Raw genomic sequence first — 10,271 nt, 5'->3', positions numbered from 1 at the left:
AAAATTCCGCCTTGACTCCCGAACGAAGATCAACGCTCCAACGGAGGAAGTTGAGCTAGCAGCAAGCAGGAAGGGAAGGGCAGAGTCGGACCCAAATTTTCGACGATGAGGGTTTTCCGCCTTCCGCTCCTCGTCCTCCTCCTGCTGCTTCCCGTCTCATCGCCGTGGAAGTCCAGCATGGAGGAGCTTTTCGGAAAGATAGCGAGCCGCCGAGCTCCTGCTTCCGTACAAGAGGAGGCTGCTAAGGGAGTTCTCGAGAGACTGCTCCCCGCTCACCTCTCTAGCTTCCGCTTCGAAATTGATTCCAAAGTGTGTTCTCTTTTCTTTTCTTTTCCTCTCCATGTGCCTTTTTCGCCCCCTACTCCTGTTCTTTTGCAACAGTCACTTCCAGTAAAACATTTGGAAAAACTGAAAGTCTGATGCTTCAGTTGCAGAGCACGAGTCAGAAATGAGATTTTGGCGCTTAAACACAGAGGCTCCGATTTGGTGCTTCGGTTTCTTCTCGAGAAATATTCTACGAAAGGATTTTGTGATAGTACTTCTTATATAAGCACTACTTAGACGACACTCCATCTTGCATTAGCACCGTCTACGACAGTGCCAAACAGGCCTTGGGTCTGTTCTTGAATGCGATCTTCAGACGTGACCGTTTTCATGCATAGATCTTTAAAAATAATAAAAGAAATGCTTTAAAATTTTGTTCCTCTGATGGAGGTTCCCATTGCCATTTTTTAACATCAAAGCGCTTGCAGACTTTTTTGAAGCTCTGAAGTCTGAAGGCAGCGACATTTCAGAAACGGGAGTTTTTGGGCCAAAGCAGTGAATGAATTGTTAATCGGAACTATAGGAATCCAAAATTTTTATTGCAAAATTAGGCCAAAGCAGTGAATGGATTGCCACTTTTAAAATGCGATGATTCACCGCATTTACGTAAATTATATTTTTTCTAAGTCTAAACTCCGAAAGGTGTATACTGTTTTTACAAGCGTAAATAATTTACCCTTTTTATGACCGCCACAAGCAATTTTAATAATTTAAATTAAGCGGTTGCTGCATTTAGAAAGCTGTGATTCGTTCACCGCTTAGGCCTTATTTTGTGAATAAATTTTTCAAAGAACTATTTTTATAATTATAATATTTTATAAGCCTATGTATAAAAAAGTATTTCTCAAAAAGAACATTGCCAAACTAGGTCTTAGTTTCAAAAATGCATTTCCAAACGCATTGAAGCTCTGAATTTTGAGAATCATTCTTAGTTCTTAATTCTTGGCATTAGGTCATCGTATTGTGCATTGCATATTTAATTGGTTCCTTTGCAGGGCATCTGCGGGGAATCAATTTGCTTCCGGATAAGTAACATCGACAATTCAAGCAGGGATGCAGCTGAGATACTGTATGTTTTCTTTGCTTCTTTGATGCAGTTTCTTATTAGCCGAATACCTGCACTACTAATTTGCTTGAAGAGAATCTAGTTACTGCTCAATTCTATTTTGTAAATCCTCTTCTGCATGGTTTTAGAGATGATTGCAAGCGGGTATGCTCGAGTTTGGTTTGTTTATAAATCTTACCTCTGTATATGATATTATCTTGTCTTGCTTAACTTTAACAAACAATCCAAAAATCATTCCAAGTTCAAATAATTATTAGCCGGAGCCTCGTTTACATGAATAGCTTTCCTTATTACCATCCAATAGAATAGCATGCTACACATATTAATGTGTGTTTGTTGCGAAAAATACTAATGTATTTTAGTTTTAACTTCCTTTTAACTGACCAATTGATTGGTACTTTAGTTTAGTTTCATCACCGGATAATCTTATGTGATTTCTTTGCTTCCGTTTGGCTAGATGCTTGATTAATTTGCAATCTTGTTGTTCCAATCTAGGATCGAGGGTACTACGGCAGTTGAACTTTCATCTGGTCTTCATTGGTACTTAAAATACTGGACTGGTGCTCATATTTCGTGGGACAAGACTGGTGGAGTTCAGATAGCTTCTGTCCCCTCACCTGGGTCTCTCCCACGGGTTGATGCCCAGAGTGTGAAAGTTGAACGCCCTGTTCCTTGGAATTACTATCAAAATGTTGTTACTTCCAGTTGTAAGTACTTGATATTTCTTCAAGTCGCTTTATTGCTGTGTCATATCCCTATGTTGGGTCTATTTTTAGAAAAAATGTAGGTCATCTATAGTTTTGTCCTTCCAGTTATTGAAGAAATCTGCGTTCACAAGGGAAGTTGACTATATATTAATCCAAAAGAAGGAATAAAATTATTTCTCAGGAGTGATTTAAAGAGTTATGGAGTGCTTGTCTTTGATGACTCACCCATGAGGCAAACTTCTGAAGGTGTGCTGGTGAAGGCCTGATGAAGCTAAATAGAACTGAAAAAGTGAAAGAATCAAAAGAATAACTAATTTATGTTGTTGAGCTTTATCGTCTACATTCACCGGCTATTCGGCGAAGACAGAATAAAAGTCTCACTGTTATTAAAGGGTAGGAGTACAACCTATAGCCGTCTTACAAAAATCTAAACCTGAATATTTTAAGTTCAGAGATAGGAGCAATAAAGTCCAATTATGACGAAATACTCTGACAATTAATTAGGTTATGGAAAATAAAAATGAAAACTCACAAATTAGCTCAAGGAAATCCAGAAATTTTAGAAAATGAAGAAAGTCGAAATGTTGACTCTGGATAGTAACAAGGACTAGGACTAAAGTGAAACACTTCCAAATTCTAGGTGTTGAATGTCCAAGTTAAAAGTTACTAGATCAAAGTGAAATTGTCTAGAAGTTTGGGGTTGGAGTTGATGCAATTTACCCTATTCTGTAATTGGGAGGAGGATTATATGTATTTAATGTAAGCAAGGGTTTGTATGTGCATGGTTTCTATGGATTGTAATTGTGTAATGTGCTTAGATTTTTTTCTCTAGAGATGTTTTCAGTACGATGGAAGGCTTTAAGCAATGTGGATGTCTTAAAAAAACTTTTGGATACATGAGAGAACTCTAAGCATAGTTACTTATAGGCTTGTGTTTGAGTAAGAGTTGGTTATTCAGTCCTGATCGAACAAGTGATTACAGACCCAAAATCTTATTGGGTTTCAAATTGTGTTCAAGTTTTGGTTCTTTTACTTTCTATTACTTTGGATCTTGAACAAAATCTGCAAGCTAGTTTGGACTCTATCTCAGAGTTGGGTTTCTGTGACTTTTCTGCTCAGATTCTCCAGGAGAGATAATTAATTCTGGAGTTTCAATTACAACACAGTTTGGACTCACTATAAGGTCTAGATCCTTTAACGTCTAAACTTCAACTCTAGCTCACCTAAACTCTCTAAATATATAAGACTAGTACCACCATGTAAAGCATACCTTGTGTACTGCAGAGAGTGTCATGAGGTTTTCTTGTCTTTTTTCCTTTGATCTTCAGCTCAGTTTTGACAACGACAAAGACTAACTTGACATAAAATGAAAGTATGAAACATGATAATGCATAAAACCCATACCACCGACTTCACTCTATATCACTTTTCTTGTGTTGGTTTCCTTTCTAGTAAAATTTAGTATCAATTTTGAAAGGATGGCACCCAAGTGTCTATTTTTGTGCACCGGCAAGCAACATTCACTATAGCTTTCTAAGAACTAAAAGGATGGCATGAATTGAATAATATTTATCTTTTCTAAATTTAGTTGAGAATTAGCAAGCGTATATATCCCGTAAATCTTGATTAGCTAGTCCTTGCCAACAACTTTATCTTGCTGACTGTTGCTTTGTATATTTTCTCTTCAAATCATTACTCTTATGGTTTGATGGAATTTACTGTTATGTCTTCAATATCTTTTATTTGGTAGTCATATCATAGATATTAGAGTCAACATTTTGTTCTTCTTGTAAATTTTTTGTTTTTACCATTCTATAGATTCCTTTGTTTGGTGGGATTGGAAAAGATGGGAGAAGGAGATTGACTGGATGGCTCTCCAAGGAGTTAACCTACCTTTGGCATTTACAGGACAAGAGGCCATCTGGCAAAAGGTTTTTCAGGTGAAGCAAGGTGCCTCTATCTTCTCAAATTATTGAACCTTTTGAGTAAGAGTCAAGAATATTTCTGTTCTTATGTTTTTATTCCCAAAACTTCTATAGTTTGGCTTCATTAAGGGACTTCCATGTAGATATTTATTCTTACCAGTCATATAAGATTAACTTCATTGAAGTTTTTTTTTTTTTTTTTTTTTTTTTTTTTTTTTTTTTTTTTTTTTTTTTTTTTTTTTTTTTTTTTTTTTTTTTTTTTTTTTTTTTTTTTTTTTTTTTTTTTTTTTTTTTTTTTTTTTTTTTTTTTTTTTTTTTTTTTTTTTTTTTTTTTTTTTTTTTTTTTTTTTTTTTTTTTTTTTTTTTTTTTTTTTTTTTTTTTTTTTTTTTTTTTTTTTTTTTTTTTTTTTTTTTTTTTTTTTTTTTTTTTTTTTTTTTTTTTTTTTTTTTTTTTTTTTTTTTTTTTTTTTTTTTTTTTTTTTTTTTTTTTTTTTTTTTTTTTTTTTTTTTTTTTTTTTTTTTTTTTTTTTTTTTTTTTTTTTTTTTTTTTTTTTTTTTTTTTTTTTTTTTTTTTTTTTTTTTTTTTTTTTTTTTTTTTTTTTTTTTTTTTTTTTTTTTTTTTTTTTTTTTTTTTTTTTTTTTTTTTCTTTTTTCATTTTCCCGACTAATTTTTGACTTGGCATGAGAATATCTTTATAAATAATTGTGTTAGGTAAGTTTTTATGGTTCTTATGCTTTTTCATGAGTAAAATGTACTTCAGATGTCTTTGCTCTCTCATCTATTTAATAAACAACTAAATTCATTATTATGCTATAAAGTCATCCTAGCTGAAATAGTAAAAGCATTTGGATAAGATGAATTATCAGGTCCTTGTGAACTATTTAATGGATTCATCTTTAATGTCTGATTGCCGTATGGAGAAAATGAATAATGCTATTTAAGAGAATATTGTGTAAGTTGTTACTGGGGGTTGTTATTGTGCTTGAGACATTCTGACATGATCTTTTAATGGAGTTTTACAGTGCTTCTACATTTAAAGATTTTCTTTTTCTCTTTTTCTGGTTCTAATGATCTTTATTTAATGACGAGTTCAAATGTTTTATTAACATCTTGTATTGCTGTAATTTTGGATGTTCTGAAAAACAAGCTGTCAATAGTTACTGCAGGAGGTTCAAACATTCACTCCACTTTTGGCGTGGTAATATGCATAACATGATTGGATTGAAAAATTGTTTGTTATAGATAATCTCAAAGACTGTTTAATAAAAGTATGAGAAGCTCTTTTTGCTAAAATATTTTAAGGCGTGGGACTTTCCAATTAGGTGGTCATTTCATCTTGACTTGGTTTACTTTGTTCCTTGAGAGTCTTGTGTTATTCGTGGGACAATAAACTAGAAAAAAGAGTTGGTTCAAAATAAAATGCTTGACAGGTGGGATGGCTCGTGTGTTTTGTGTTATGACATGCTATACCTTGGCTGAAGTAAAAATTCAGTGGAGAGGGTTAAGTTTTGATGCCGTGGTCGAAGGGAGCTGAGGAGAAAATTTCGACAAGGATCAGAATAGGTGATCCAGTAGTAGAGAAGACCTTTGTGTGACAAATTTCTCTCTGTATGGCAGAGGACGTCGATATTGATTGTTAAGTTTGATGGCTGACCAATCATGTTTATAGGAAACAATTCTGTGATTTGCTAATAGGTGGTCGAGCAGTTTGTTTGGAAGGTTGGCTGGTTTTCTTTCAGGCTGAAAACTAATGGTCTTTGGTTTTCGATAATTAGTTTTGTCTTCAAGAGCTTTGGTATCATGGATGATACAAAATTATCCTCATGTTGTCTAAGAAATATTTTAATCGTTTATACTCAACAATTTTAGAGATGTTTTTTGTGTGAAAAAGCTGTTATAGCTTCTTGAAGAACCTAAAGACAGTGAGCAAACTGACAGCACAACTCAACATGCAGGTTTCTATGAATCCCAATTCATTATGTGATTAGTGTTTGAGTGAAGGCTCGATAATGAGGCCTGATAAGCGATAAGCATAATTTTCTCTTTACCAGTTGTGCAAATCTCTCACGTGAGCACTATCTTTTTCCCTTTCAAGTCCATGAAAATTCCAGTCTATTTATTTACTACTGAAAATCGTACTTTCCTTTAATAACCTTTAATCCTTTTTTATTTGAATCTCTCTTTCATCCCTTCTTATTACTCTTTCCATTGGTTTTATTTAGTTGCTTTTACTAATCTTGGTCTTACACTTCTAGGAGGATAAGAACTATAGCTCGCCGGCATAGTCCAAAACATGCATAATGCTTTTACTAATCTCAATTCTTTCTCTTAAATCCATGGAGAGCCCTTAATTATCTGAAGAGCTTTTATAAATAGTAGTAAATGCGAAGGAAGTATCGAAACCTTTCTAATCTGTACAAATGATATTCACCATCAATTTTTCTCTCCATCGCAAACTATTTCTCCATACTCATTTAACTCGGTTATGAAACTGTTCACCTTTTTTACTTATCATAATCTCTATCTCTTATGCTATCTCAGGGTTTTAATGTTAGCAGTGAAGATTTATATGGCTTTTTTGGTGGACCAGCCTTTCTTGCTTGGTCTCGAATGGGGAACCTACATGGGTAGGTTAATAATAGCACTTGTGTTGTTTGATATGAATATCTTAGTACTTTATTGTCTGGTATCTTTGTGAACATCTTATACTTAGTTTTGCACCAACAGGTTGCATAATATTTACGAATATCCTTTCCTCATTCGTGTGGTCGTTATGTGTAATCTTAGAAGTTGTTCAATCTAGAGAAAGGAGGCTGCATGTAATAGTGCCGTAACTTGTACAAAACCTGTGTTCAATACTTGAGATTCTTTAATGGGCTAATAATCACCTGCCTCAACTTGCAAACCACCAATTGCAATTGTTAGAAAAGATTCGGTGAAAACGAATGCTAAGTCTTTTACATGTATAGAGCGAAAGTGGACCTGATACCACAATATTCATGTCTCCACCCTATTTCTTTCCGGACTATTAAGTAATGCATCCGATTAATTCTCCAGGAGAAAAAACATTAGACATTCCATCTTCTGAAACCAACACTTTTGATGTTACTTGACGTACAATAATCTCTATATGTCTATTATGGATCTGTACCCTCTGTGATCGATAAACCTTTTGGATCTTATTAACCAAAGAGATACGACTTTGGGCTATGGTTAGCTCAGCTCCAATCAATTATGGATGTTGTTTTCTCTATATCTATCTTGTCCACTGATAAAATATACAATAACTTAAAATATAGCTTGCTAAGAAAATATAGGAAAGGCTTCTATAGACTTATTATTTGCTTAATAGGCTTAAAATGACATTACAAATTCAATTCATTGAAATTTGTTGAAAAATAGCCAAATGTTGTACTTTCCAAATATTTTGGTAGACTTGGTTAAAGGTGAAGAAGCAATTTAATATGATAATGCCCATAACTAGCTAAACTACCATATTAAAGTTGGTTTGGATGGCATTGACAGCCTTGTTCCAACCTCTTTAGGCCTACTTTGGTAGTGTGGAGGGTTAAAACATTATTTTTATACCATAGAATACCCACAAAATTCAGAAGCGCATTTGAATTTTTTGAACTTTTTATATTATAACAATGATGCTTTTAGCCACCACATCACCAAACTAGCTCTTAGTCTCTTATGTGCCCTGTCCATTTGCTTTTTTTTTTGGGTGGGGTTGGGTATAACAGAAAACATAATTTCAGCAGTCACCATTAGCTTATATTTATAAAGTAATTGCTTCCTTTGTGTCTGAGAAGGAATTCTTAAGTTCATGTTTCTATCCTCCATAATTTTCATAGAGATCCATTTCCTAAGCCTTTTAAAGTGTCCTGAGCTCAGAAGAAGGCTGTAGCTAGTAGAATATTAATGATCACTGTCTGGCATTACGGCATATAAGTCTATTGGTTTACATGGAAGACAACAACAAGAATATTAGAGGTCTGTAAAACTCACTTTTGTGATGGTTGAATAACAATGTAATGGTAACACTTCATTTTGGCATTTATAACATGATTTTAAAAATATATTAATATAAAATACTAGCGAATAATTTTCGTACTTCATCCCTCATCTTAAGATGGAAGAAAAGAAATTCATGCTTATGTGAGAGTTGTTTAGATTAAGCATATCCTTAAGCCAAGCAACTCGCAAAATACAGATTTTATTAGTTTACTGAAGAAGATTTTTCTGACAAAGAATTTCTCTATAACCATGACTTTTGTTGTGGATTCGTTAAGCAGATAATAACATCTTTTGTTGAATTCTTTATGTCATAGGTGGGGCGGACCACTTTCACAAAATTGGCTGGATCAGCAATTGAAGTTACAGAAACGTATACTGTCTCATATGGTTGAGCTGGGAATGACTCCTGGTAAGTAGGTAGGATTTAACTTTTGTGGGTACTATAATTCATTTTCATTTGTGCTTTTGCTCTTCATATAATTATTGCAATTAATGATTGAGATGTTCTTTATCATAGCCTGCTATTATTATCTAAAGCAAGTAAGATGTTTCACATTTTGTTTACTACTAAGATGTATGAATGCCTAGTTTTCGATGAGGGGTTTCCAAGACCATCTACTATTTATTACTGGTTCTCTTTTGTAAAGCATTATATACCAGAGCTGCTATAGCTGTTACGTTGTTGTTTTATTTTTCAGTTCTGCCATCATTCTCGGGAAATGTTCCAGCTGTGTTTAGAAAACTATTTTCCACCGCAAATATAACCAGACTTGGTGATTGGTATTTCACTATCTTGTCTCTTCTGTTAATAATTACTTGATACATCATAGTATTTTACTCATCCCCGCAGTGGTACTATTATCTGTTAAGGCAGTGCTTCTGTTCATTAACGTTGCTGCTATTTCTTCTTCTTTTGTGAGTTATGGTTCCCAACACATTGATTTTTCTAATTAATTTAATCTTGGAGCATTCAAGTTGACTTTATATTTAAAAATGTTATATGTTCTTGTTGGGCTTAGTGGTCTCATTTATACATCTCACTTGGAAAACAGCACGTAATTTATGAGAATAGATAGTTGTAATGTTGTATCCCTTAACCATGCTCATAAGCTTGTGCCGCCTGCGCCACTTGTGCCGCCTGCGCCACTTGTGCCGCCCAATGCCAACATATAAAAGAGGGTCTGTGCCGAAGCGTGCTGACGTGTGGTGTTGCACTGGTGGCACACTGGCATGCCCTGTGACTGTATTATGAAATGGAAAAGGAATAGAATATTATTACGCAAGCAAGCAGATAACAAGTAGGTTTTGGACCTTTAGGTATTGTGAGTATTATGACTACTATATGTGCTTATCTATGTGTTGGTTTGTCCATTTTAAATGCAAAAGCATCATAATGAGAAGTAGATTTGCTTGTAAATCTTGGTTGTTTGTGACTATTGTTTTCATATGCATATTGCAGGAATACTGTGGATGGGGATCCGAGATGGTGCTGTACGTATCTTCTTGGTCCATCAGATCCTTTGTTTGTTGAAGTGGGAAAGGCATTTATCAAGCAGCAAATTAAAGGTGCTAAGTTTCGTAGTTATGTTCATGTCAATAAGAGCTGAAACTTGTGATTAATACTTGTGATTTGATGTTTAACATTTGTTCCTCTGTATTAATAAAACCCTTTTTGAATGATTCAAATCATAAATTTTTCTCAAGAGTCCATATCATTAATTCATTATCTACACTGTATGAACTATAAGGAGTCTATCGTATAGATGCTGGTGAAGTTTGGTATTCTTGTTTTTCAGCAGTACGCCATCAGTTTATAGTAAATACATTTTATATGTTGATTTACAGTTTTTATTCTTATTCTGACCATGTCTCTTTTCCAAAAACATGCAGAATATGGTGATGTAACCGACATTTACAACTGGTAACTACGCCTTCCTCTGCTTTTCAAACAATTCAATCCAAACAAAACGTAATGTCTCTATCTTAAAAGCTCAATTCTTCTGATTTTCGTGGGCCTTAATCGAGAGATATGGAGATGCCATAATATTTTTTGATTCTTATTATTTGATTTACTTTCTTAATACTTACTCAAAAGATGGTCTATAGGGATAGATCATTTTCTAAAACAAAGATGAAATAAGCAAAATAAATGCTTCGGACATTGCCTCGTTGCTTCTAAACATTTTGCTCTGTTGTTAATCCTAAAGTGGCAGCTGCAGAAACCATAT

At 33.8% G+C, this 10,271-nt stretch overlaps 1 protein-coding gene across 4 annotated transcripts in view; it reads left to right on the top strand.

The window, feature by feature from the left end:
* The window catches only part of LOC109723720 (alpha-N-acetylglucosaminidase), a 70,155-nt gene continuing 59,884 nt past the window's right edge, over positions 1-10,271 (top strand). For 2 of the 4 annotated variants that reach the window (XM_020252186.1, XM_020252185.1), the window contains exons 1-9: positions 2-309; positions 1,320-1,393; positions 1,886-2,097; positions 3,916-4,037; positions 6,565-6,650; positions 8,358-8,452; positions 8,742-8,823; positions 9,503-9,609; positions 9,934-9,964. In XM_020252186.1, the coding sequence (XP_020107775.1) occupies positions 106-309; positions 1,320-1,393; positions 1,886-2,097; positions 3,916-4,037; positions 6,565-6,650; positions 8,358-8,452; positions 8,742-8,823; positions 9,503-9,609; positions 9,934-9,964 (1,013 nt within the window). In that variant the 5' untranslated portion in view covers positions 2-105. Of the gene's footprint in view, positions 310-1,319; positions 1,394-1,885; positions 2,098-3,915; positions 4,038-6,564; positions 6,651-8,357; positions 8,453-8,741; positions 8,824-9,502; positions 9,610-9,933; positions 9,965-10,271 lie in introns of all 4 variants that reach the window. The other 2 variants (XM_020252187.1, XM_020252188.1) reach the window with 2 other exon arrangements.

The sequence above is a fragment of the Ananas comosus genome, linkage group 18 (genome assembly GCF_001540865.1).
Source record: "Ananas comosus cultivar F153 linkage group 18, ASM154086v1, whole genome shotgun sequence".
Taxonomy (NCBI): Eukaryota; Viridiplantae; Streptophyta; class Magnoliopsida; order Poales; family Bromeliaceae; genus Ananas; species Ananas comosus.
This window is presented reverse-complemented; position numbering and strand designations above follow the sequence as displayed.